The sequence below is a fragment of the Corella eumyota genome, chromosome 7 (assembly GCF_963082875.1).
Source record: "Corella eumyota chromosome 7, kaCorEumy4.1, whole genome shotgun sequence".
NCBI lineage: Eukaryota > Metazoa > Chordata > Ascidiacea > Phlebobranchia > Corellidae > Corella > Corella eumyota.
Window position 1 is genome coordinate 206,818 of NC_137496.1, and position 27,290 is coordinate 234,107.

The following is a 27,290-nucleotide window of genomic DNA, read 5'->3' on the forward strand; positions in this document are numbered from 1 at the left end:
TGAAACATCTAAAAATATAAAAGAATTACTAAAACATTTTATTTTTTATTTATTTTTATCTTTGGATGTGCAACCTAAATCTATTGTTTGGTTAATATTACTTTATTGACTTTAATTGCCCAGCAATTAAAACTGCCAATTAAATTTTGGTTTAGTTTATCGCACCTTTTTAACAACATGAAAGCAGCGAGGATTAAACCCAGTACCTCTGGTAGTAAACCCAAGTGTTCGAACTACTACACTGCACTGCTCTTAATACTGTTTAAAGTTTAGGCAACCAACTTTTTTATTTATTAAAAATTACAAATAATATTTCTGATAAATCTTAAAACCTGTCCAGTCAAAAAAACCTGTTATAAAAACTAGTAAGTCAGCTTAAAAATAAACTCTGCTAAAAAAATTCTATGCAAATTAACATTGTTTTAATAAATTTAAAATTATTGGTTTAAAAACATAAAAATTTAATTAAAGCCTTCGGGCAAAAAACATTAAAAAAATATTTTTGTTTATTATTAAAACATATTTTAAAACAAATAATAAAATTTAATTGAAACTAAAAAAAGGTTTTTATGGCATGTTTAAAACTATTTTATATAGGAAATTTATAAATTTATTAAAATTTTAAGACCGTGTTTTACATTTTACACTGACTCACTTTTTTTTAAATAACATTTATCATAAGCTTAATAATAATTTTATTACTTCGTATCTTGTTATTTTTACTTGCTCAAAAAATAAAGTTAAAAGTTAAAATCGTTTTTTAATTAAATTATTTTTATACACGAAAGTCTTTATCCAAACATGCATTAAAAATTCTAATAATAAAATTAAAAAATTTAATTAAATAATATCATGATAAATAATTAAAATTAATATAAATATAGTTTTTAACTTTATCATGTTTTTAATAAAAATAGTAGCAGGAAAAAATACTTAAATGTCATAATTCCTATTTTCTAAAATTATTTTTTCTTTAATTATTTCCAAGTAAAACTAAAATAAAAATTAATTCTGTGAAGTTAACAATTTTAAAAATAGTAAAAAGTTTTAGATTTGGTGAATTAATCGTTTACTAAAATTAAAAATATGAAAAAATAACAGCAACCACTATTTAAAACAATTTATTTTAAAATTAAATTATTTTTATGTTATCAATTATTAAACAAATTAAGTAAATAGGTTAACCAAACATTTAATTATAAGTTAAATAAATAAAATATAAAAAATATTTTTAAATTTAAAAACATAAATTTTTGCATTCATTAAATTGTACAAATTTTTAAACTGGCCACATTTATTTAATTTATGCAATAAAGATAAAATCCAATTTAAAACATTGAACAAATTTAAATTTTTAAAATTAATGTCCAATTTATTGATTTTTAAACAAAATTTAATTAATTTTATAAAAAAAACACCTTTAGCATAAAAATAGTTTTCTTTAAAACCTAATTTTATTTATCTTAAAAAAACAAACCACTTACATAACCTATCATGTCATTAAAAAACATATTAACTTCTTCTTTCAACAGCTTAACCTAATTTAAAAATAAAAACAAAAGTTAAAAAAATCTGAATCCTAAAAGTTTTCGACCTGGTTTTAGAAAAGAAAATTTTGCAATAAAGCTGAACAAATGTTTTTATAATGTTCCACCTTATCAAAATAAAAAGACTTTTATAAAGTTACAAAAAACAACAAAAAATTCGCTAAAAAAACAACGCGGCCCCAACTGCACTTTTTGTCATTTTATCGAGATTTCGTGTTTAGTTAAAATTTTTACCGTTACGCTTTAAATAAATAAAATTGTGATTTTTGCCAAACTGAAATATAAACAAACTAATTTCCACTATTTTCTTGTAAAAATAAAAATTCTTTTTTGACATTTTAAGAATTGTTTTAAAAGAAATTTTTAGCACTCTGTCAAAGATTAAAGATTTCAGAAATTCAGAATAAAAATAACAAAGCCATTAATTCTTATTTTGAAAAAGTACTTTATATTTATCAGGAATTTTTATTGATTTTTAAAGTTTTAACAGATGCTCAAATATAATAACTTTATTTTTAAAAGTCAGTCAACCAAAAATAAATAAAATTTTTATTTTGAAAAGTTAATTTAAAAATATTTTTACAAGCTTATAAAAATAAAGTGATAAAATGTTATTACTTATTCAAAGTCAATGCAATTTATTTGGCAAATTTAATAAAAATAAAATATTTAAACTCTTTAAAAAGCACAAGTTAAATGAATTAGATTTTTAATAACTAAAAATATTCAACAAAAACTAATGTTTACCCAATCCAGTCTAAAAAAAAAGTTCGTAAAAAATGTTAAAACTTTAACTAAACAAATAAAGAGTTTAAATAAATAAACTAAAAATTATTTATTTTGCTCAAAAGGTTTCTCTTTTTTAATTCTTAATGCTGGCATTTTTATGATATTACTATTTTAGTAAAATTTTAAAACTTCATATCAAAAAACAATTTAAAAAACTAAAATTAAATATTGTTATTTCTATGTTACTTTAAAATAAAAAGTTTTATATGATCAGACTTATTAATTATTTAAACTAATCTAATATTCAAAAAAAAACTTTTTTAGAATTTTTAATTTATTTTTTTAATTAAATATATTGAAAAAACAATTGCTTTTAAATATAATTTAAAATTTTACAAAAAACTAATTTAAAATTATTATTTTAAAGTTTTTAATCTATTTTAAAATCTGCTTAATATAAAAATTAATTAAAAATAACCTTTTAAATTAATTAGCAACTTTAATAAAAGTATTTTTTTAATTAAATTTAAAACTAGAACTATAAATAATTCATCAAACAAGTTTTTTTATTAATTTTTGTTAAACCAACAATTTTTAGAGTCGTTAGTAAACATTATAATATTAAAATAATATTAATTTTTATAAATATATTAAGCTATAACCATATTTAATATAAATAATTATTAAAAATAACTGAAATATAAATATTAAACTAAAAATACAAAAACCTTAAAACTTACAATTTTTGAAATCTTAAATTTAGGAATTAAACCGATTAATTTTAGCTAAAAAATCCTTTGACCCAATTTTTTATAAACTATTTGAGCAAAATAAAAAACTTGCTAATTTAACGTTGAAATTAAAAGTAAAAATCACCTTTTTTTAATCCCAGATAATTAGAGAATGATTAAAACAAAGTATAATTAAATCTCAGTGTGAGGTTTTGATTGGAAAATTACAGTGTAATTTAACTCACAACTTCCTCCACTCACTATAATAAAAAAACTTAAATAATGAGCTGGGAAAAATCAACTTGTTTTATCAAATTAGCAATCATCATTATTAAGTTTTATCATTATTTGTAATTAGTGAACATTTGTTAATATAAAAACGTTTTTTTTATTCGTTAATAAACTTTAATTATGATTTTAATTAAGCATTACCTAACTGTAAAACTATTATCTTTTAATTTTTAATCTTGTTAAAAATTCGGTTACTTTAAAATTTGTTTAATATTAAGAATAATAAATAAAATAAATAAACAACATAAACATCTTAATTTGAAATAACCAAAACACTTTTTATAAACTAACAACAACGTTACCATCTAAAAATTTTAATAAATACAAAAATATTTAAAAAAACGAAATATTTAAGCGGAATATTTTTAGCAGAGTTAAGAATCAAATTTCAATTTAATATTTGCATATTAGTTTATATTAGTTTACCGTATTCTGATATTGTATAATTAGTTTACCATATTCTGATATTGTATATTAGTTTACCATATTCTGATATTGTATAATTAGTTTACCATATTCTGATATTGTATAAATTTCTAAAAAATTTAATTAGAAAAATACCTTTTTTTAAACATAAATAAATAACAAATTTAAAACACTTTGTAAGAAAAATATAAAATTTTTTTTTTTTTTAAATGTTTTTTAAAACATAAAATAAAAAATCCAATATATAACTTGACTTAAAAATACAATAAATTTACAATAACAAATTTACCCCAATAATAGCCAACTGATATTTCTTTATTATTTAATATTAAGTTAACATTAGATCACGTATTATGAAAAGGTCTAGACACCATTATTTATTATCTTCTTCTTTAAACTCAGGATGTTAACGTTTCCTTTATAATGACAAGCCTTTATATTTCAATGCACAACGTAATAAGAGCTTGTAAAATAAAACGTGGCATTTTTTGTTTTTTAGAGGAAGAGAATTCGTGAACCAACTTAAACTCAAACCATTTGTTGATATTATGCAACATTTAACAAAAAAACCCACGATATTTTATGTAACTTTACTTTGAAAACCTTATTACAAATACCAAGTAAATTAAACATTTAATACTAAAGAAATAAGTATTTTATTATAAAATCAATTACTTATTAAAAAAATAGAAACTTAATACCAAGAAATTTTAATTTTTTAAACAATATTAAACTTAAATTATTCATGGTAAAAGTCAATAAAATGTAAATTTAAGTTAAAAACTACACTGTAGTTAAGGCAATTATCTCTCTTAATTCTTTTTACAAAAAGATTTTACTTAAACTTTAAACCCCTTTCAACTTAATATCAAATTTGTGCAAGTTTAGGGGATAAAGTTGACCTTGCTTGACCTACAAACCGAAAGTAAGCTGCAACATTGAAGCAGTGAGGAATATTTAAGATCCATTTCCAATTAAATTATTTAATTTTTGTGACAATTAATTTAAAATTTTTTTTGTATAAATCTTTATCCTTGCTGTGAAAAGGTCGAATGCACGACGCTACAGCATGAGAGCAGTGGGGATTGAACCCATGCCCTCATGGTGGTGTAGCAAGTGTTCTTACTACTACACCACGCTGCCGATTTTAAAACCATATTCTTTTACAAATTTATCAAAATATAAAATTCAGAAATAACTGTAACAACTTAGAAGTTTGTAACAAATCCGATATCCAGATAGTTGTCAAAATTAGTTTCATGGTTTAATTAAAACAAACCAGAACTGCAACCATCTTTTACAACAATCATTCAACTAAACAAAATTACTACCAACACAAAGAATGCACAAATTACAAACTGACTTTTGCAAACGTACAACTATTCTCCGTATTGCTTTAAATTAATTTCGAATAACTAGATAAATTTTATCGTTTGCAAACTATTGTCAGATTGTACCTAATCAAATTACCTTCAGACCTGTAATCTTGCATTTTCGTGCAAACTAAGAACAAGTATTTGCTTTTATACAAACTTAAAACAATTAAAATTTAAAAATAAACTTTTATAAAATTGCAAAAAACTTTATATAATTGCTCTAAAATTTTGCAAATTGTTTTCAATTAATATCAGGCACCGACTTTTACTTGTGGCACGAAATTTATTGAATCTTTTTCGGCACAATTTTTGTCTTCGGTACATTTTTTAAAATTAAAAATTTTCTAAAAAAATTATTTTAAAGCTAATATGAAAACTTTTAAACGTAAAAACAACAAATTTTAAGTTTTAAATTGTTGTAAACCTTATTTTACAGTCGTAAAATAAGTTTGTTCGATTCCACTGTTTTATTGCCCTGAATATTAGTTATAAATAAACGTACAACTATTCTCCGTATTGCTTTAAATTAATTTTGAATAAACTAGATAAATTTTATCGTTTATTCGTTTGCAAAATATTGTAACTAATCAAATTACCTTCAGACTGTCAGACCTTGCCTTTTAAACGTAAAAACAACATAAATTAAAACTAAAAACAACAAATTTTAAGTTTTAAATTGTTGTAAACCTTATTTTACAGTTGTAAAAATAAGTTTGTTCAAATCCTTTGGCTGTTGTATTGCCATAAATAATATTTATAAATAACAAAGATATTTTTTTGTAGAGTAATGTAAGATAGTTTAGTTTAATTACACTAATCCAAGTAAATCAAATTATACAACCAATATAAGGGATGGTGGTTTAACGCTCGATTAGGTTTTACGATCTAACAAAAAAGTTTTGTAAATATTTGCCCAGTCTGCAACATGTAAAACATTATTGCTTGTTTGTGCAACATTTAAGCCAAGTTTTAATGCATTAAAGTTTGATTTGTAACCTATATTGCTTGAATAAGAAAGACTTAAGGTTTTAAAGATGTCTTCCTTGAGAGAAAATGATGAAAAGAAAGTGGAAGTTATTGAGGTAAAATGGTTGTTATTCTAAACTAATTAAAAATTGCGGTTTTATAAATTCTTAAATATGCAAACTTAAATACAAAGTCCTCCAAATGAACTTTAATGTCTCTACTAACAAGTCAACTTATATAAAGATTAAACCATAATCATAAGATTGATCAACATTGCTCCAATGTCGTAGTAATTTTACATGAAGTATTAATTAACGTTTTCTTACCATATCTATAAAAATCACCTGCCAAGTAAAACTACAATCATTAAGACCTCTTAAAGTAAGTCAAATATGATCATAAAGTTTAACAATCTAGGAGAAGACGCCTGGATTTTACATCAAAGCTCGCTACGTCCTCGCTTTCATGGGCTTCATGGGAATGTTCAACGTCTACTCGACCAGGAACAATTTGAGCGTCGCCATCGTTGCCATGGTGAACTCCAGCTCCGAGAACGAGGGAAACGCTTCAGATATTTGCCCGGATCAGGGTATGGCTGGATCTTCTCAACCTAACACGGTAAAACGAAAGTTAAACTTTTTTAATCAAATAAAAGGCATTTGTGCTTTTGTTAATTTGAATACCTATAAGTGCCAACATTATATTTTCTTGATTCTGCCGATGCACAAGATTACAATTTGTTCAGAACTCTTTGTAGAAAACGATTTGTTAATTTCTAGGCATTTTTGTCACCAACGGAGTTTTTTAACTGATATTTTTAAGCTTATTTTTTTAAGTACACTTAACTTATAGAACGGGATATTTGCTTGGAACACAGCGCAGCAAGGTTTAGTGTTAGGAGCTTACTACTACGGCTACATATTCAGCAACATCCCAGGTGCTTGGTTGGCCAGAAGATTCGGTTTCAAAATTGTTCTTGGTTTGGCGATGTTGATTAGCTCAGGAATCACTCTACTCAGCCCCATCGCAGCTTACTCAAGTTTCGAGTTATTTGTGGCGTTGAGAATTTTGCTTGGTCTGACTCAGGTAACTTAATGTCCTATTTGTTACAGGGTTTATACTTTAACTCATAAACTACGTCACATCTGCCTAAGTCGAGGCCTAACGCATTGAACGTTTTTTTGAAAGCGATTAAAATGTTACACGGGGTATCAAAATCTCCTACTTACAGGGCGTAACGTTTCCTACAATGCACGGAGCGTGGGAGCATTGGTCTCCTCCTCTTGAACGAAGTGCTCTCGTCTCCTTCCACATGTCGGGATCAAGTTTTGGGACGTGTGTCGTTCTACCACTAGCTGGCGTTATTGCTGATACTTTGGGCTGGGAGGCCGTGTTTTATGTAACTGGTAACTGAGTTGTTGAAGTTTGTCTACTTTTTTATTATTTGTTTATCCTCGATGTGAGAAGGTTGATATTACGACCCAAACATACAGAAACATCAATTACCCTGACCCAGTCTCGAGTTGACTTCGGCAGTTTGGAATATTATGGATTATAATTGCCTGATAACTAGGCTGCTGAATAAGTGTTGGCTCAGGAATTCATACTGTTTATAGAGCTTTATTCAAGGGCCCGAGACTTCATGTAGTAAAGCCAATTGCTCCAGCCAATGTAAAACTAGGGTCAGGGTTTTTTTGTTAATAAAAGCGTTTTTAAACTTGATTGTCACGTTACTACCAGCTGCTTACAACTTGGCTTACGCGGTCTTTTAACTTGCACCAGTTAATCATAAACACATTCAGGTGGTGGTGCGTTGTTGTGGTCGATCTTCTGGTTCCTGCTGGTTCACAATAAACCAGTTCTACATCCAAGAATCTCTGACCAGGAGAAGATTTTCATCATCGATTCCATCGGAAGGGATCATCATAAGAAAGATGTAAGAACGATTACGTTATAATGGTGATTTTCAAAAGTAGTTGTTAATACGATGATATCATAACGTTACAAGCTAAATGACGTGATAGGTTAAAATTAAATGACGTCACCAAATTTTTTCTAGCATACCGAAAAAGTTCGAACCCCGTGGACATCGATGCTGACGTCACTTCCCCTTTTAGCGATCGTTTGCGGACATTTTGCGAGTAATTGGGGGAACTACACTCTACTCACCATGCTACCCACTTACATGTCAACCATACTCAAGTTCGATCTTAAAGCGGTGAGTTCTTGGGGTTGTGCGTTAAATTACCGCTGCCGGCATGTTACAGAAACCTTTGATTGCTGGTACTTAGGTTTTAGTAATAATGTTATTGGAATCCAAGGTTTTAAATGCAGTTATTTAAAGCCTTAGTAAAACTAATTTATGAGATCCAAGATATAATTACCACCACTTGCACGTTTTTTCCCGTGGTTCAAAAATCCTTTAATTTCAGAGCGGTTTCCTATCCTCTCTTCCCTACATCTTACAATGGATCTTCACCGTAGTTGGAGGATACTTTACTGACGTCATACGACGAAGAGGATTGCTCAAAACCGTGGCAATCCGAAAAGTAAACACAACTCTAGGCCTGGTTATTCCGGCCCTGTTTGTTGTATTGGCGGGTTATATCGGTTGTGACGTCACAACTGCTGTTGCGTTCTTCTGCATCAGTGTCATGTTTATAGGACTTACAGGTGAGTGTTTTTTCCTTGGGTATTTTATTAAGGAAGGATGTGCTGTTGTGACGTGTTTGAGCTATCAGTAAACCCCAGGCTTCAGGGTGAATGGTGTGGCATTGGTGAGATTCTAACTCGAAACCTGACGGCTCATCATCTAATGTCGTAACATTTTGCAGAATAGGGAGTTTTTAAACAACTTTCTAATTATTTCCATATTTGAATATTTTGTTATTTTCTCCCCAGTCCCAGGTTGTAAAGCGAACGCGATTGATATAGCCCCAAAATATGGGGGAATCACCTACTCGATATCCAACACCATTTCAAATATTCCCGGGTTCTTAGCCCCACAAGTGGTTGGATTATTATTGCTTGATGGGGTGAGAGAGAAAATTTTTTAAATTTGAATTTTTTATTAAAAGGCAAATTTAATTTAATTTATTTTCACCCCATTTTTAACCCCCCACGCAGAACAACCTGACCCAATGGCAAACAGTGTTCTGGATTTCAGCTGGGATTTACTTGGCAGGGGCAATCATTTATTTAATTTTTGGATCAGGGGTGGAACAAAGTTGGGCAAAGGGGAAGATCATTAAAACAAAATCAGAAGGTAAGAAAAAGGAATAATATTAAAGTTGAACAATTATCTAACATTTGTTTTTTAGATAAAGAGGTTATAATTTCAAAGTTATAAACATATTGTAATGGTGGAAACTGAAATAATGTCAAAACAAGAATTGTGCTTCAATTTATTAATCAACACATTAAACTTGTATATAGAATTGAACTTTATTAAAAGACGAAACAATTACTACCAAATATACTAATACATCAACATTATATGATTAACTTGTAAACAAACTAAAGAGTAACAGATTTGTCTGAAACATAGCACACATACATATATAAATACAACTAGATATTTAAATCTTATCAGTCTCTGAGAGCATATAACAAATAATTATTTAACTATCACAAACATTTAAAACAACAAACAATTTAAGTTACCAACTTAAAATAGGCAGACCATAGCAAACACAGAAGCTAAATTTTGGATCATTTTTAAATTTAACGACAATTTCTTTAATTTTAGTGCAAAATTCAGTTTAAAAGTTGTTGACATTTATAATGTACAACTAGATACAGTGCAAATTTAAGAGATTACTGACAATTTAAAATCAAGTTTTGACCCTTTTTTACAAATTTCTATTCTTAAGTTAATTAATAAACAAACTAATTGCCACAAATAATTATTGCAAAACCACTCAATTAAGGCTCCCAAAATAAAACTTAATTGTAAATATATTGTTCTTACCAATAACGTTAGACATTAAATATTTCAAGTTTAGGATAAAATTGTAAAAGTTTTTAGATTAACGCAATTTAATATTTACTTTGAATCAAACTGAAGTTTAAAAAGCTGCCTCGTTTCTGAAGATTATAAAATAAAATTTGCAAAAGTTTTTTTTTCGGCATTTTCGATAATCCTAAAAAAATAAATTTGAGTTTTTTATAATTGTTTTTAAAATAACGACAATAATGTTAAACTTACCAGTTTATAATCTGCATAAACACAACAAAGTTGGAATAAAAAGAGCAAAAGCGATCATTATTGGCATCACAAGAGAACTACTGTCCTCTGCATATGGATTTGCAGCTGGAGGACCTGACTTAAATTTTGATTTTTTCTCATTTTTTTTCGAAGGTTTTTTCTCATTTCTATCAAAGTTTTCTTCCGAATCCTCATCAAGGTCCTCTTCTTCCTCCTCTTGATTTGATTCCAAGGTTTTCTGGAATTTCTTCTCAAGATCCGGAAGTTGAGGGACATCTACAAAAATTTGAAAAAAATTAAAAAACTAAAATAAATTGAAATTTTACACAACAGTGACTTCAAAACTTTAAACCCAACAAAAAATATTTAAGTAAGAAGAAAATAAACAAAACAAACACCAAGGTTTACACCAGGTTAAAGTTATACTTTAATCTTTGGTTACAGAAGTTAGACCACCAAAACCAAAGAGAAAATAAAAACACGGGCTTTGAAAGTTAATCAGGCGTTCCAAAATAACTTAAGAGATAAATGTTTACCTTCCACCGTTCCCTTCATTACATAGAAAGCACAAATCTTGGGGTTATCTGCTGCACCCTGAAAGAAATTGCACAAATTTAAAATATTATTAAATTATGACCAATAAAAACAACAACTCTTGTGATAATATGGAAACAAAATAAGAGTGGGTTTTATATTAAACAATCAAACATTAATACCCAACCCTTTGTAAAAACTATAATATTGGGTCTACCAATTACTTTACAGGACCACACATTTACGATGCAGAACAAAATATAAAATGTCAAAATTGTGTATATAGATATTTTATTTAGGGCAACTAAGAGAATTTCTAAGAAGAGGGTTAGGCCTGTGGTTATAAAAATTGTTTAATTGTCAATATTTGTTTTTTTAATTAAATGACAGTAATGACAGATAACAGTGATCCCAAATGGTCTTGCATGGTAATAACTATAAAATTAAACAAAATAGTTTATTTAAAGCAGAAAAAGTGAACCCACCTTGACCATTTCCACTTTAAGAACCCCGTTAAAAGTTGAATATTGACCGATAACGCTCAACTTTCCTTTCTTAATAGAAAGTGGAATAACTTCTTCATGTGCCGTGCTATGACCAACTTTATCGTAAATATCTAAGTCTTGTAAAACCAAATGTTGGTTGTTTAATTGAACATTAAATACCTGAAAGTAGAAATAAAATTATAGATTAATACTAAAACTGACAAATTAAGATTTCTTAAAAAAACTTATTAGCATTTTGTTTAATGTTAATACTGGCAAATTAAAAATCAAAAAACTATGCAATTTTTAACATAACTGATATTATTTAAGTTAAACAATTAAGTCAGACTTTAACACCTACTTTCAAGTTAGGTCCATAAAAGTAAACTTCCGCAAACTTTAACACCAGGACGTAGTCTCCGTCTTCCTTAATCGGAACCTGAATAAAACTTATTTTTTTAGAAAAAAATAAACTTTTACAAAAATTTGAAGTTGTACCTCATAAGAAAAAGGACCATCATGCCATCTTTCAGTCTGGTACAAAATCATATCTTGACCATCAACTCGATGAATTGGTTGCCTCTTTCCATAATCACTACTCACTCCTATGGTTAAGGGATCAGATCTAAAAATATGAAATAACTGATTTATATTTATTGCAATTGGTTTTCTATGTGAAAAGTTGGTTTCCAAATTATCTAGATTAAATTCAATATATTTAAAGATGGTTAAAATATCATGGAAGATTTATTGCCCTGTTTTTGCCTGCCTGGTTGCTTAAAAATTTTGTACACACAAAGCTGATGTCCAGCAGTTCATTAATAGTTTTTTTACTACATTTAATTTAAAAGTAACATAAAAATTGAAAAATAAACATGCATTTATTGTTCTAGTCATACCATTTTTTCACAAATATTTGCGCAGAGTTTAGTAATTCTATATTTAAGTTTAAGATTTTAGTTTAAAATTAAAAGATGTGTAAACTGAATATTTTGGTACGATTGTGGTCATGCCATCTTTTACGCTTGTTGGCACAAGACCTCGTCAGAAACTTTAAACTGGTATTAAAATTAACTCAAAAACAAGACATTATTATTAAAATTAACCCAAAACTTTCTGAACTGAAGGCTGTAAAGTTGGTCTTACATATTATTAACAAATAAATGCAAAAAACATAGATTTTAAAGAAACAAATAATTTCTAATTTGTATTTTAAAGTCAACTTACAAATATTTAATTCCCTTAGAATCCACATGACTGTTACCTCCCGCATTTACTGCATAAATCACTTTTTGACCGACACAAAAACCAACAAATTGAAAAAAAATAAATAAATTACAAAATTGAAGATCCATAGTTTTTAATTTACGAGATTCTAAAAATAAAATAAAAGATTAAAATATTTTTAGTTGTCTAACCGTTTTAAAAATTAGCTGTTGATAAATCAAGCATATCTAAGTTCTTATTGTAATCATTCTAAGTAAGATTTTGCAACAAAAAACTCCTAATTTAACAAAAATTGTCAAAAATTCAATTTTTTGCTTTCAAAATTTTATTTTTTATTTTTCAGAATCGTCATCAAATTTGTTTACTCGCTGTAGCGATTAAGACCACACATTGCTACGCATGACTAAAATAATACCAATTATACGATTTCTATGGACAAAGTTTAAACTTTCTATATTAAAAAACAAATAATAACAAAATAATATTTAAATTATATTCAAAAATGCATATTTTTAAAAACTTTATTTCTTTTAAATGAAACAAATTTACTTTAAAAAAGGCTAAGCATCCAAAATTTAAAAAAATATATTTAAAAAGTTCTAGAAAATATAACAAAGTTTTACATTTAGACAAATAAAGTTGAATGTATAAATAGAAACAAACACCTCTGTTTGACATGTAAGCTTATGTAGTTCGGAAACAATTAAAATATTTCTTCGACGACTATATTAGGAAAGCAACTTTTCGCAAATTTAAAAACTTTCGAAGCCGGCCTAAATAAATATCATTAAGTAGGTAAAAATGTACAAGATTAAGTCTAAGTCAAATTGTACGTCTTGTTTTAAGTTTTTAGATTTACACCAAGTTTCAAAGGTGTTAATATTGACATCTTCTTAATTGTAGAACTTAAAGTTAAGCAGCTTTTATGAAGCACCATTTTTACTTCGCAGAGCAAAATATATAAAATGAAATCTATTACTAAAATCAAACCACAATTCGTCTTAACCTTAATTTTAAGTTGTTTAACATTGCAAGTATTCAGCAATTCTTCAGTAATATTGAGCACAAAACAGTTGAGAAGAGAACAACGAAGATTAGACCAGCATCGTTATATTATTGGTAGCGGTGTTAACGCTTATCTACAACGACCGGTTCGCCATGTAATTGGGTAAGAAAATAAAAAGTTATTTGAACAATATTTCGGCAAAGTTAATAAACTGTAAAAGATTGTTTTTCTAACAACCATTTCAAGCCTATAAAAACAAGATAACCGTGCTTACAGCAATGCAAAAATGTGAAAACTTTTTTGTATGTTTTAGTAAAGTTTGCGGTAACGAATGCTGCCCAGGATGGAAAAGATCAAATCTAGGAAATTGTATAATTCGTAAGTTCAATAAGTTTTGCGTTTAATTTTTTTATTACCTGTTTAAAATAAATTAAAGGAAAGGCTACAGTAAAAAACACATCACATTTTAATTCGTATTAACCAATAAATATTGCAGCTATTTGCAACCCAGTTTGTCAAAACGAGGGAATCTGTGTGAACAACAACAGATGTAAATGTCAGTTTCCATTCAAAGGAGCAACTTGCCAATACAAAAATTTTAAAACAACTTTCGATCGTTTGATCCGAATTTTGAAACGAACCCCGCGACAAATTGTGAGAAGAAGATACAAACCAATTTACATTCCAATCTCAAGTAAGTTATTTTAAGTAAAACCATTTAAAATTATAAAAATCTCTTTTTTTGTATTTGTTAATGTATTAAAGCAAAGTTAATGCTTTGTTAAGAAGAATTCTTATTTTGTTATTTTTAATTTATTTTTAGGGTTGGTAAATATATTTTTAAGTAGACTTGATAACATAGTTCAATCAATTTATCCTACAATAAATATGCCAATACCCCAAAATAACTTAATTATCAAAATTATTTAAAAGTTGCAAAGTTTAAAACAATTTCCTTTGATTTATTTCCTGAATCGGAATCATTCCTTTCAAGTTCAACATTATCGCAAAACTATTAATAATTTAATTGGCCTTATCTTGAACAAAAATAAAAATTATATTTATAAAAAAAACAGATTTATTTAAAAACAAGTTTGGTGAAGCTCAGTAAATAAACCCACTCTGCACGACTTATTTTTTAAACATTGCTTTGAATTAATTCTTCTTGTTAACATTCTTAAGCGCTTTTAAATACATCACACTAAAACAAACATTTTAGGCCACAAATATCGGAGTAGTTCATGTTACAACATTTACTGCCACAACGGAGGCTCCTGCATCAACGGGAAGTGTTATTGCGCGTCTTCATATTCAGGTAAGTCTAATTTATAAACATGTTACATTGCTATTACATTTAACTAACTCAGATCCTGTGGCACTTTTGCACACGTTCATTAAAACGCTTTTTACTCCAAGGTTCAAGATGTGAACGCAAGAGTTACACCTGGCCAACTTACACCCAAAAACAACCGACCTCAAGAACATCCCCAACTTCCAGGACATCTTATATCCCATCATCAAGGATATCCAATTCTTATGTTCCATCATCCAGAACATCCCATTCTTACGTTCCATCTTCCAGAACATCTCAATCCCACTCCGCATCTAGTTCAAGAATACAGACGCATGGTTTTCCAGTAGGTAAGTACAAAAAGACTTTTCATTAAATGTTAAATACAACCCCCTTAAAGATCAGCTTTGCACAAATATATATCAGCAGTGGGAATTAAACCGATGACCCCGGACGAAAGCTACAAAAGTTAACATCTCGGTTAATATGACTTATTTGAAAACTGAATTTTTACAGCAACGTGTCGTTCGTTTTGCCGGTATGGAAATTGTCGAATTATAAGAAGCAAGTTGGCGGTTTGTATTTGTTACCAAGGCTATATCGGAGATTTTTGTACCAAGACCAAACCTGTAACAAGTCAAACTTCACAGGTTTCACCGACTAAACATATCAGCCATAAAACAGGTGAAAGAAAATTAAATATAAATTGGTGCTAATCTTTTTACGAATTTTTGTTTCGTCTGATGACGTAACGCAACTTGTAAATTCTAAACATCTGTTCTGTAACCTTAACCACGGAAACAATTGAAATGTTCAAAGCGCGATTGAACACAATTAGTTCCTGTCACGTCATAATTTGAGGTTAAGGCTTAGGTCCAGACACAACGCCTAAAAAACGTGATAAGACGAACACTTGCACCATTACAAACGGTCTCCTATTTAGTTGTTTGTTGGCTAAACTAAACTTTTATGTTTCAGGGTCCTTGGTATTAAGATGCCCAACTGGCTACCTCCAACATAATGGAGCTTGTAATGGTAAGTACTTTTTTCCTTACAACTTCAACGGTAAATTCTTTTAGTTGGAGTTAAGAATTGTTTGTATTTTTTATTTTTTAGATGTGGATGAATGTCGCGAAGAAAATCGATGTAACAATGGTATTTGTGTAAACAACAAAGGATCGTTTGTTTGTAAATGTGATCATGGATTTCATTTAAATTCTGACAAAAATTCTTGTTTAGGTAAGTTTGAAGTTGAATTTATTACCAGCGATGGAAATCATACTCGGGACCTCGGGTTATAGTTTTATCAAAAGAAAGACCAGCAAGAAAGGATTAAACTTCAAACCATAAGAATTTAAGACAAACTTTAACGATAACCCAATTTAAATCTAAATATATAGAAGACCAGGACTCTACAACCAGGAAAAATGTTTGCTTCACCACCGTACCGAACCCAGGTTCATGTTTACAAACAACAGAGGGTCTTACAAGTACGAGGGAGGGTTGCTGTTGTTCTGTTGGGGTGGCTTGGGGAGAGGATTGCGAAGTTTGCCCCAAACAAGGATCGCGTGAGTTTAAAGATATAAAGAAATTTAAAACAAAAAATTATTCTTATTATATGTAATGGGGTAATTAATGTGTAAATTATCGTTTCTTTAAAAGTTATAGTTAGCCTTACTTTAAAGGTCCGGAGAAATTCTGAATTTAACAAATATTTATATTTTACAGCGGAACACACGAAGTTGTGTTTAAAGTTGTCGGGCTACGCAAGAGTTCCTTCAAGTTCGGAGATCAATCAACATAACAATGACGTCATAATATCCCATGACGTAACCACAAGTACAAATAACGTCACTACCTCTGTTATTATTGACGTCACAACCAAATCAAACGACCTCAACATATTACCTACGTCACAAGAAAATGACGTAACAACTGTATTACCCCACCACGCGATTAGTGAAAACAATTACGCCTCAACACAAAATAATGACGTCACTACTAAACCTAATAACGTCATACCAAAAAAACAGGGGCGCAGAAAACCGATCATCATAATTGTTCCGAAGAGAACAAACAAAAAAGTTTCCAATTCACGAAGTTTAGGAAACAAAAATGTTTTGGGTGAAAATATTTTAGATAAAAGAAGTTTGACTACAACACCAACAACAACGAAGACAACAAAAGCTACAACAACATTTAAACCGGCAACAACAACTGCAAAACCAACGACTACAACAATAACGACAAAACCTACAACAACTACGAAACCAACAATATTAACAACGACAAAGCCCAGATCATTAAAATTAACAACAACAACAAAACCAAAAGCAACAACCACGACAACAAAACCAACAACGACAAAAACTGCAAAACCTACAACTACAACAAAACCTTCAAGAACTACAACAAATCCAACAACAACTACAAAATTAACAAAAAAAACGACAACAAAACCTACAAAAACAACGACAAAAACAATTACAACTACAACAAAGACAACAACAAAAGCTACAACAACAATAAAACCAATGACTACAGCGGCAACAAAACTTAAAACAACTTTGAAAAAAACTGCAAAACCTACGACAACAACAAACCCTACAGCAACAAAAACTACAACAACAACTCCAAAACCTACAACAACAACTGCAGCAACCACGAAACCAACAACAACTACGACAACTACAACAAAAATGGCAACAACCGCAAAACTTACAACAACTACTACAACAATCAAACCCACAACAACTTCGACAACAAAACCAACAACAACATTAAAAAGTACAAAATCTACAACAATTACAAAATCAAAAACTACGACACTTAAACCTACAACATCTACGACGACAAGAAAATCAACAATAACTACAACAAAACCAAAAACAACAAAACCCACCACAACTACAACAAAACCTACAACTACGACAACAACCACTAAACCTACAACAACTACGACACCTAAAACTACAACAACAACAACTACAACAAAACCTACATCATTAACTACAACAACAACAATAAAACCTACAACAACTAAGGCAACAACAAAACCAACAAAAACTACTACGACAACCAAACCCACATCTATGACAACAACTACAAAACCAACAACAACTACTACGACAACCAAACCTACAACAACTACTACAACAAAACCAACTACTACACCAAAAGCATCAACAACTTTAAAACCCACGACAACAACATTTACAACAACTACAACAAAACCTACAACTACGACAACAACCACAAAACCAACAACAACTACTACAACAAAACCAACAACTACAACAAAACCAACAACAACTACTACAACAACCAAACCTACAACAACAACAAAACCAACAACAACAACTACTACAACAAAACCAACAACAACTACTACGACAACCAAACCTACAACAACTACTACAACAAAACCAACTACTACACCAAAAGCAACAACAACTTTGAAACCTACGACAACAAAATTAACAACAACTACAACAAAACCCACAACTACGAAAACAACCACAAAACCCACAACAACAACCACAATACCTACAACAACTACGACACCTAAACCTACAACAAAACCAACAACAACCACAAAAAAACCATTATCATCAACTACTACAACAACTAAACCTACAACAACTACTACGACAACCAAACCTACAACAACTACTACATCAAAACCAACTACTACACCAAAAGCAACAACAACTTTAAAACCTACGACATTAACACCTACAGCGAAAAAAACAACTACAACAACAACCACAAAACCCTTAACAACAGAAGCTTCAGTTTTCCCAGATTTGAAAGTCAACAATAAAGTAATTTCAATAAATAAAGACATTGGAGAAATATTTCAACTTAAACCAGAAGTTGATGCTGAAGAATCTGTCGATCCTTCTAAGAACAAACAACAAAACTTTGGAAGTCAAACAGAACCCCAAAGGTAATGAATTGGTCGTTCAATTAAACAAATATACAACTACGGCACACAAAAATTATTAAAACCTTCTTCAATAAAAACCAAATAAAAACATCAACTCAGTAAACTTAACTTGATTTATTTCTAAGATTTTTAGAGGCCCGCCGACCTCAACCTAAGATAGCAAAAGTAAATGTACTTCAACAAGAGAACCAGCAACAAAACATTTGCCAACCAAATATTTGTCAAAATGGAGCAACTTGCCAAGTCCTTGAAGGAAATCTGACTTGTGTCTGCTTGCCAGGATTTCAGGGCAAATTCTGTGAACAAAGTATTTGCTTGAGTTTGTTTAAGTCTGTACAAATTACATTTGGAATAACTGAGAAAGTAATGTTTAAAGTAATGCAAGTTTTCTAATTTTAGACACAAATGGATGCTCTTCTAACCCATGTGTTAATGGAGTTTGTAGAAATGGTGAAACCACATTTACTTGTGAGTGTAACGCAGGATATAAAGGAGTCAACTGTGATCAGGGTAAATAATAATAAGGTGTCTCACAGTTGAACTGTAACTTAAGAAGTTGATATGATATTTAAAGACTAAAGAAGTTAAATTAATAAGTTTTAAGTTCTTAAAAACCATATATCGCAAGATAACATGGTCGCTATAACAAACTTTATGTAAACATTACAGACATTGATGAATGTGAGAACACAATAAACTGTGTGGGAGGTTCTTGTGTTAATACTGAAGGTTCATTTCATTGCAGTTGTGGAATTGGTTACATGACATCGGAAATCAGAACCTCATGTCAAGGTGTTTACCACTTTAAACTAATCTGTTGTAGATAATTAACATAGAATATTAATCAAAACCGTAAGCTTAGATAACTAAACTTAATTTCAAGTGTTCCAGTTCAATATAACTATTTTCGTTTAAAAGTTGTTACTCTCATAAATAATAATTCAAAGAGAATTACTTCCATTATGTGAAAGCAAAACTTTGTTGCCAAAACTTGATTTTAAAATAATTCCCTCCACAGATTTGGATGAATGTATCTTGGTTGAATGTGGAGGTAAGGGAGTTTGCCAGAACTACCCAGGTAGTTACCAATGTGAGTGTGAGAAGGAAGGTGAATATTACGACTTCACTGCCCGTGATTGCATCTCCTCAACTTTTGAAGAAACTTCACCCGATGAAGCACCATCAGATCCACAAACTTTACCAAGTAAATGTGGTGGTTGTGTGTTCATAATTAACAATTTTTGTGTTTTAATTAATTCTGTTTTTTTTTGTTGAAAGTTAGAGGACACTTTAAGGTCCAACTGAATAGTTTCTCAGTTTGTCGCCATATCAACAAACACAACAAAACTTAAAATTTAATCAATTTAAGCCCTAGCCAAGGCTATAATTACACAATCTAAAAATAAAAACATAATTTTACCATTTTTATTTCCAGGTGAACCGATGGATTCATGTTTTGTTGACCATGGAGTTTGCAACGTGATGTTAGCTCGAAATATAACAGAGCGTGAATGTTGTTGCTCATTAGGAGGATCTTGGGGAGTTTGTAATGCTTGTCCTTTTGTAAATTCGGGTGAGTTTGTCTAAAATTTAATTCAAGTAAAAATATTATCACAAAAAGTTTTCTTTATTTTTTAAAATTAATACATTTTGTGCAAAGTTGTTAAACTATAAATAGGATAACCAGCATTTAAAACTACAATAACAAACCACCAACAACCAAATAACTCCAAGAACCTTGATCAAAACCCTAACAAACAAAACTTATTAAAACTGTTTTTAAATAATTTTAAAATTTAGCTGCATTCCGACTGCTGTGCCCTCATGGCAGAGGATTAGTTCCGGAAACAAATTCCTTTCACTCGCTGGACATTGATGAATGCCAACTGTTTCCAACACAAGTTGTTTGCCCAAACGGTCGATGCGTCAACTCCTATTCAGCATTCGAGTGTGTATGTTATATTGGCTATTACTACAACATGGCTGCTAGGGCTTGTGAAGGTTAGAGAGAACATTTTTTTTTCAAAATTTAGGCAATTTAAACTTAAAGGTACCTTTTTAAACTTAATAGGCAGCTGCACAATGTTAATTATAACAGTAAACCCTTGAAATAAATTTCTTTTTAGATTTTAATGAATGTATGATCCCAAACAACTGCATTGGAGGTCAGTGTAACAACAAACTTGGATCGTTTAAATGTATTTGTGATATTGGGTTTCTTTTAAAGAAGACAAGAGCAGGGAACACATGTGTCAGAACAAGTAGGAAATTAATTATTGTTGGTTAAAATAATCTAATAACATTCTACCTCTTTTAACTCATTAAGTTTTTTTAAGAACCGGACACCACCCTTCTTCCTCTTAAACCAAGTGAACCAGTTTCATCTTGTTATCGTTCAATCAGAAATCATTATTTGTGCGTGAACCCAATGCCAGTTAATATCACCTATAAGGTAATGTAAACTTTCCAAGCTAAGTATTAAGTTATTAATATTGACCCCAACATAAATTGATTTAATGATAGGAATTAAACTGCCAACCGTGGGAATCAAACTCAGATCTTAATGATACCCAAACAATTTTTTTTTAACTAACCAATTAAACTTTTTACTCCCAGGATTGTTGTTGTAACATGGGTAAAGCATGGGGTGACCGATGTTCAATGTGCCCCAACAGGGGTTCAGAAGATTTCGATTTCCTTTGTTCACCCAAGCTTCATTCACCCTTGTTAGATGTAAGGAATAATCTTATCGGTAAGTTTATTATTTAGTTTTAAATTCAATTGTTCAAGGAGCTTAGTAGGCAATATATATGTATGTACAATTTATAAGCCATTAAAAGAAATGAAACTTTTGTTTGTGGTGTGTAGGTAAATTATCGTAGGCAAATATTAACTCAGAGTTGCAACCATATCACAAAAATTTAAATGCAGAATGTAGGGCAGGCTATCGACAAGTTAGTTTATTTAATATTTATATTTTTGAATAATTATCATTTGTTTACCCTTTTAGCCCAGCACCCACCAACAAAATGTGGGGTCCAGGACGGTTGTGGACATGGGTATTGCATCCACATAAAAGGGGGGTTTACTTGTCAGTGTAAGAAGGGGTACCGACTCAATGTGGGAACAATGAAATGTGAAGGTGAGTGTGTGTGTTTGGTTTAAGTAGGACAAAGTTAGGGTTGATTTTCTTTACAACTTAGCAGCCTTGAATATATGGGACACCAAAGGTATTGACTTTGACAAAACAAAAACGAATCAGCAGTATTTTTGGACAAGTCTAACAATATTTACAAACAAACTAAAAACATTACTGGAATAATATTAGTAACAAAAGTTATTTCATAAAAACAAATTACTTTTATTACTACAAAACAACACAGAAATAAAACAAAATATATATCTGCATTTACAATTAAAAATCGCCAAAAACTACTGAAAACTCAGTGAATTAATAATAAGTTCTATGATAAGGCTGTAGGGTGAGCTATTCAACAACAAAAGTAATTAATTTGTTAAATTTTAGATATAAACGAATGTATGGAACATAACGCTTTGTTTCAACTTTGTATAAACGGCCGATGTGTGAACACTAGTGGGAGCTTTGTTTGTAAATGTCTGAAAGATTACAAACCAAGTCACGACAACCGTTGTATCCCAACCAACAGCGATGATGACTACATTAGTGACAGACCTCGGTTTTTATCAAACTTTTAATCTTTTTGTTTTTAAAGACTGAAGACCTTCAAAATGTTTTTACAATTATATTATATATTCCAAAAGTTTTATTGTATTTGTTTAACAACAGAATGTAAACCCAACATTTTTTATTTTAAATTTTATAATATTAAAAGCCTTTTTTTTGTACTTTTAAGGTTTACATATTGTTGCTGTTTTTTATTGCAGCAAAAATAAAATTGTTTATTAAAGCTTTATTAAAATGTTTATTTTTTAGTTACCAAGTTATTAGATGAATGTAATTAATAAAATTATATTTTAAAGTGGAATTAACATAGTTTGTACATGCTTTATTACAAGTTATTTTAGTGATTAATTAACACACCTCATAGCCAACACACAAACAATTTAAACATTTATAATTTCATATTTTTTGTGATAAATGCTTAATCATCGCGAAGCAATAATTAAATTTCTCTACAAACCTTCATCTACATATTTTACACTTATCAATACCCCCAGGCAATATTAAACTTAAAACATACAAAAACTTTAAGGTTTGTTGTTGTTCAGTATCAGATATGGATTTATAAGATTAATAAAATAGTAATAATAATTTACCGAAGTTAGGTTAAACAATTGAAACATTAAAAATTGAAAAACAAAAATATTAATACTTTTTTGTTGATAATTTAAAACTAATTATTAATTTCATTTAGAAAAAGGTTGTAAAACTGGCTATTTTACTGATTTAAAAAAACTGTTAAGTTAGTGTTTATATAAATGATTTTTAATAAAAAAATCTAGCTAAAAACTGGAAAATGACCTTAAGAAATGTAAGTACCAATAGCCTACAAATTAAGGGTAAACATTTACATTGTTAAATTTATTAAAATAAAATGAAAAAGGTATTTTCTTTTTTTAGATTATTTTCCATTTCCTGGTTTTATGTTTTTGTGTTACAAGCATTCAATCTGAATTATGTGGACCAACTAATTGTATTTGTTTAAACAATAATGCCAATTGTTCTTTTCGATTATATCCAACAATACCAAAAGGTTTTTACAAGAACATTTATAACTTTTTCACTATTTTAAAATCATATTTTTTTAAATTAAAATTACGTTTAAAGTTTAATATATTTTTAACTTGATTAAAAGATTTTAATTTTGGAATTAAGATTATTTTTTAGGAATACCAACATCAATAAAATCCCTCAATTTTAGTGGCAATAATTTACAACATTTACAAGATGCAGAGTTCACAAATTACACAAAATTAAGAAATTTAAATTTGGCTCAGAATAAAATTGAAACAATTAGCACAAATGCTTTTAAGTATGACTATATTATTTTTGTGAGACCTTTAATTTAAATAATAATCAGTTACTTTTATAATTAGAAATTTAACTTTGTTTGTATGGGTTATACTAGTTTTTATTTAGTTTTAAAGGGCATTTAGGAGCACAGGCACAAAACAAAATGAGGGTTTTAACTCAGAAAGATAATAAATGTTGGGGTAGCGTTAGGGCAGGGGTTTACATTTAATCCCTTTTTAACCCTTTAAATATCATTTTACACAATTTATCACTTAAACAAATATAATATTTTCAGGGGCCTAACCAACATGTTGAGCTTAAACTTAAATGACAACAAACTTCAGACGATGGAAAATTATTTTATCAGTGACCTTGCCACTTTGGTGAACCTGACAATATCTGCAAACTTACTTAGGAGAGTTGGACAAAATACTCTCGACAACTTAACTGGCTTGAAAGTAAGACTAACTAACTGCTTCAAAGTTTCCCAATTTGTTTTCAACATTAGATTTAAGTCAAAAATTCCCAAGCTAATAGCATTTAAGTTTGTATAGAGAATAAAACTAGTTTAATTTTAGTTTCTAGATTTATCCAACAATCTAATCACTTACATTAACCTTCATGCTTTCTCAAAGATGAAGAAATTAACTTCCATCAATATTCAGGTAAAAACAAAATGTACTACAAAAACAAAGTATTTTTAAATAAAATCAAACAACATAAGTCTTACGACAAAAAAAAACTATTGTAAAGTTTTTGCGGTTTTGTTGTTACTTACTAATAAACTAGCCTAAAATTCAAATTTTGACAAACAGTAACAATATACAACTGTTCTGCACATGACTGACGAAAAAAAAACACAAACAATACAAGTTAAACCTAGACCAAAACTTTAACGCGCCTATTTAATTAGCTTCATAACAATTATTTAATCCTGCAAAATAAATAACCCAATCTTAATAAAGACATCTGTGATTATGGTTTTCTTTACAGTATTTAAATTTAAACAAAACTTTTAGTCGAACAGCTTACAAGTGGCAGAATACAAATGGTTTAAACCTCTCTCCCACCTGAACACTCTTCATCTACATAATAATGAGTGGGCTTGTAATTGCACAATGGTTGACTTCAGGAATGGATCGAAAACATTACAATTGCACGTTGGAACTGCATTCCATTTAACATGCAGGTCTGTACACAATATTGTGGATGTTTTATCTACATTACATGGAGCTGGGCAACTATATTTGTGGTGCCAAGTAAATTATTGCGAGCAAATATTTGTTAAAAGTCGACCAAATTACAAATGTAAATTGTAGGGCAGGCTATTAACTAGTAAGATAAATTTTTACTGTTTTCTTATATTATTTGTGTATTTTGGGTTTGTTGTTAAACTTTAAGAAAGACATCCCATTGGTTTTTTTTATAATTAATAAAGCAAAGATTTAAATCTCTTGAACTAGTGTAAAATAGGACTTTGTAAAATAAAATTGAACTTTTTAGATCGCCGCCAAATCTCAAGAACAAAGACATCTTTTCACTCCACTTGAAAGATTTTAAGTGCCCTCAAGTCAACTCATCAACTCATGCTCAAGTGATCACAACAACTCATGCTCACGTGACCACAACAACTCACGCTCACGTGACCACAACAACTCATGCTCACGGGGTTGATACTCACACTCACGATGGAGGTAAAAGTGATCACACTCATGCAACAACCACGACTCATGTTCACGGTGCTGACACTCACACTCACGCGACCCCAGCAGCTAATGATGTGAGTGATCACAATCACAGTCATGATAAACAAAATCCTCATGATACGATGACCAGACAAACTCAGGATCACATACCAATCACCGGCATGATCGTGAGACCCTCTCTTATGTCACCGTGTGGTAAAACACCATGTCATCCAGTGAAAAATTTTGCAACACAATCAAAGATTGGGGTCGTAGGTGAGACATTATACAATTAAATTTCTGTGTGGAATTACTAAGCACTACAACCCGAAGTTTTGGTTATATTTCAACTAACTTTTATTCTAATTATTTAAGGTTCCATGATTCAGTTCCATTGCATTAAAACAGAAGACCAGAACATAAAGTGGAGTTTCAAAGCCAATAAAATAAGTGATCACATCAGAGTTATGGACAATGAACTCACAATTAATAGTAAGTTAAATTCTTAAATCTCTTTTTGACGAGCAATAAAACCACAAAACTGGGTTCCAAAGATCTAAAATTAAATACTATTCTTGTCCTTTTATAAGGTTGTACACAAACAATACAACATAAAGTGAACTTAACAAAAAAAAAGCCAACTTAAGGCTGAGACAATAACAGTTGTTCAGTATTTTTTCCCGCTTTAAATAAATTAAATATAGTTAGTTTGTGACAATTTCCTTTTTTTGAACCAATATTTCACTCTTATACCCCAGACATAACAATTCAAGATGACGGCCAATATTGTTGCTCAGCAACAAAAACTGATGAAAAACTACAGTGCTTTAACCTTATGGTTAGAAACCCGCACAAGGAGGGTGGTTTGTCCACTGGGGGAGCTATCGTCATAGCAATTGTTGTCCTGGTTATCCTATTTGTTGTTGCTTATGTGGTTGTTAAGAAAGTGATTTTTAGGAGAAGAGAGGAATATGGATTACTGCATGATTCGGTTAGTTTTGGTTTTATTTATTTATTTTTTTTTAAATCTTTATCCTCGTTGTGAGAAGGTCAAATGCGCGACCTAAACAGAGTAACATCAGTTACCCCGACCCAGTCTCAAGTTGCTTTTGGCAGTTTAAAAATTTATAAAATATAATTACTCTGTATTTAAGCTGCTGATTGGTTTTAGTCTCAGCAGAAGTTTATACCATTTATAGTCTATTACTTAAGGACGCTACAGCAAGAGATCATTTAGGATCGAACCAGAACCTTATGTAGTAAAGCCAAGTGTTCTGACCACTACAATGCATAGTTTTAAAAATAAATTTTGGCAAGTGGTAAATTTTTTACTAACAAATTTGTAATATCTCCAGACATCATTCCGACCAAATGTGGATGAAATTAGCAGCCCGGATAAACCTAATAACACCGGAGTGTCGGAGGAATATGTTTAAAGTTAATTTTCTTTTTTTACCTTTCTTGCTTTCATTTAGCGCAAAAAAACAATAATTTAAACTTGTTTAATCACAGTTTCAAGTTTCACGAAATCAAATTATCTTGAACTTGTTTGTTTAATAAAGTGATTGGTTTTAAAGTTTGCATACCCAAGTTTTTAATATTATTTTTATGTAAATACTCTGCTAAAGTGTTAAACTGTTTAATTTTGTTGCTATTTTACATAAAATAAACTTTTTGTGTAGGTAGCTAATGGTAGTTTTTACAATAAAGCAGTCTGTTACAGTATAATATAGCTATTGTGATGTCATAATAATTACAACTTGTTCTATTGTGACATAAATCAAACACATAATTTAACAAAAAGTTACAAAAAACTTTTTCAAAAAGAGTTTTTTTAAACAAAT

The 27,290-nt window shown here is 29.5% G+C and overlaps 4 protein-coding genes across 5 annotated transcripts; 3 read left to right on the forward strand and 1 right to left on the reverse strand.

The window, feature by feature from the left end:
- The first annotated feature begins 6,050 nt into the window (after positions 1 to 6,050).
- On the forward strand, positions 6,051 to 9,415 carry LOC145759530 (sialin-like). The gene is made up of 10 exons (XM_082573372.1): positions 6,051 to 6,182; positions 6,484 to 6,684; positions 6,919 to 7,152; positions 7,298 to 7,472; positions 7,869 to 8,002; positions 8,126 to 8,284; positions 8,499 to 8,739; positions 8,968 to 9,101; positions 9,193 to 9,331; positions 9,387 to 9,415. Exons 1-10 carry the CDS (start codon positions 6,135 to 6,137, stop codon positions 9,413 to 9,415), a joined length of 1,494 nt encoding a protein of 497 aa, XP_082429498.1. The 5' UTR covers positions 6,051 to 6,134.
- A 41-nt stretch (positions 9,416 to 9,456) lies between these two features.
- LOC145759886 (malectin-like) lies at positions 9,457 to 12,663 on the reverse strand. The gene is made up of 7 exons (XM_082573742.1): positions 12,520 to 12,663; positions 11,791 to 11,917; positions 11,654 to 11,731; positions 11,293 to 11,472; positions 10,810 to 10,867; positions 10,274 to 10,549; positions 9,457 to 10,208 (listed from the first exon to the last, which is right to left on the reverse strand). Exons 1-6 carry the CDS (start codon positions 12,645 to 12,647, stop codon positions 10,278 to 10,280), a joined length of 843 nt encoding a protein of 280 aa, XP_082429868.1. The 5' UTR covers positions 12,648 to 12,663; the 3' UTR covers positions 9,457 to 10,208; positions 10,274 to 10,277.
- Positions 12,664 to 13,484: 821 nt separating this feature from the next.
- On the forward strand, positions 13,485 to 22,482 carry LOC145759531 (uncharacterized). The gene is made up of 22 exons (XM_082573373.1): positions 13,485 to 13,687; positions 13,839 to 13,903; positions 14,022 to 14,179; positions 14,745 to 14,840; positions 14,942 to 15,162; positions 15,217 to 15,284; positions 15,333 to 15,500; positions 15,795 to 15,851; positions 15,933 to 16,055; positions 16,217 to 16,384; positions 16,545 to 18,765; positions 18,891 to 19,072; positions 19,165 to 19,275; positions 19,435 to 19,557; positions 19,784 to 19,969; positions 20,201 to 20,338; positions 20,566 to 20,766; positions 20,892 to 21,026; positions 21,102 to 21,217; positions 21,382 to 21,517; positions 21,776 to 21,907; positions 22,292 to 22,482. Exons 1-22 carry the CDS (start codon positions 13,485 to 13,487, stop codon positions 22,480 to 22,482), a joined length of 5,199 nt encoding a protein of 1,732 aa, XP_082429499.1.
- A 679-nt stretch (positions 22,483 to 23,161) lies between these two features.
- On the forward strand, positions 23,162 to 27,131 carry LOC145759839 (uncharacterized). Of its 2 annotated transcripts, none has more exons than XM_082573691.1 (10): positions 23,162 to 23,279; positions 23,369 to 23,501; positions 23,624 to 23,780; positions 24,057 to 24,219; positions 24,340 to 24,426; positions 24,781 to 24,950; positions 25,265 to 25,722; positions 25,822 to 25,938; positions 26,205 to 26,437; positions 26,802 to 27,131. In XM_082573691.1, exons 1-10 carry the CDS (start codon positions 23,265 to 23,267, stop codon positions 26,880 to 26,882), a joined length of 1,614 nt encoding a protein of 537 aa, XP_082429817.1. In that variant the 5' UTR covers positions 23,162 to 23,264; the 3' UTR covers positions 26,883 to 27,131. The 2 variants fall into 2 exon arrangements, with proteins under 2 accessions (XP_082429817.1, XP_082429818.1); XM_082573692.1 differs by having other exon boundaries at positions 23,636 to 23,780.
- Positions 27,132 to 27,290: the final 159 nt, after the last annotated feature.

What these genes read in the sequence shown, in the direction of transcription:
- LOC145759530 (XM_082573372.1), top strand. Translation starts at nt 6,135, where the DNA reads ATGTCTTCCTTGAGAGAAAATGATGAAAAGAAAGTGGAAGTTATTGAG. An exon ending in AGAAAGTGGAAGTTATTGAG is followed by an intron (nt 6,183 to 6,483) that starts GTAAAATGGTTG and finishes TTAACAATCTAG; the next exon opens with GAGAAGACGCCTGGATTTTA. An exon ending in GGCCGTGTTTTATGTAACTG is followed by an intron (nt 7,473 to 7,868) that starts GTAACTGAGTTG and finishes AAACACATTCAG; the next exon opens with GTGGTGGTGCGTTGTTGTGG.
- LOC145759886 (XM_082573742.1), bottom strand. Translation starts at nt 12,647, where the DNA reads ATGGATCTTCAATTTTGTAATTTATTTATTTTTTTTCAATTTGTTGGT. An exon ending in TCTAAGGGAATTAAATATTT is followed by an intron (nt 11,918 to 12,519) that starts GTAAGTTGACTT and finishes TCATATTTTTAG; the next exon opens with ATCTGATCCCTTAACCATAG. An exon ending in ATGGTCCTTTTTCTTATGAG is followed by an intron (nt 11,732 to 11,790) that starts GTACAACTTCAA and finishes AGTTTTATTCAG; the next exon opens with GTTCCGATTAAGGAAGACGG.
- LOC145759531 (XM_082573373.1), top strand. Translation starts at nt 13,485, where the DNA reads ATGAAATCTATTACTAAAATCAAACCACAATTCGTCTTAACCTTAATT. An exon ending in TCTAGGAAATTGTATAATTC is followed by an intron (nt 13,904 to 14,021) that starts GTAAGTTCAATA and finishes TAAATATTGCAG; the next exon opens with CTATTTGCAACCCAGTTTGT. An exon ending in TTGCGCGTCTTCATATTCAG is followed by an intron (nt 14,841 to 14,941) that starts GTAAGTCTAATT and finishes TTTTACTCCAAG; the next exon opens with GTTCAAGATGTGAACGCAAG.
- LOC145759839 (XM_082573691.1), top strand. An exon ending in GCATTCCATTTAACATGCAG is followed by an intron (nt 24,951 to 25,264) that starts GTCTGTACACAA and finishes TGAACTTTTTAG; the next exon opens with ATCGCCGCCAAATCTCAAGA. An exon ending in ATCAAAGATTGGGGTCGTAG is followed by an intron (nt 25,723 to 25,821) that starts GTGAGACATTAT and finishes TAATTATTTAAG; the next exon opens with GTTCCATGATTCAGTTCCAT.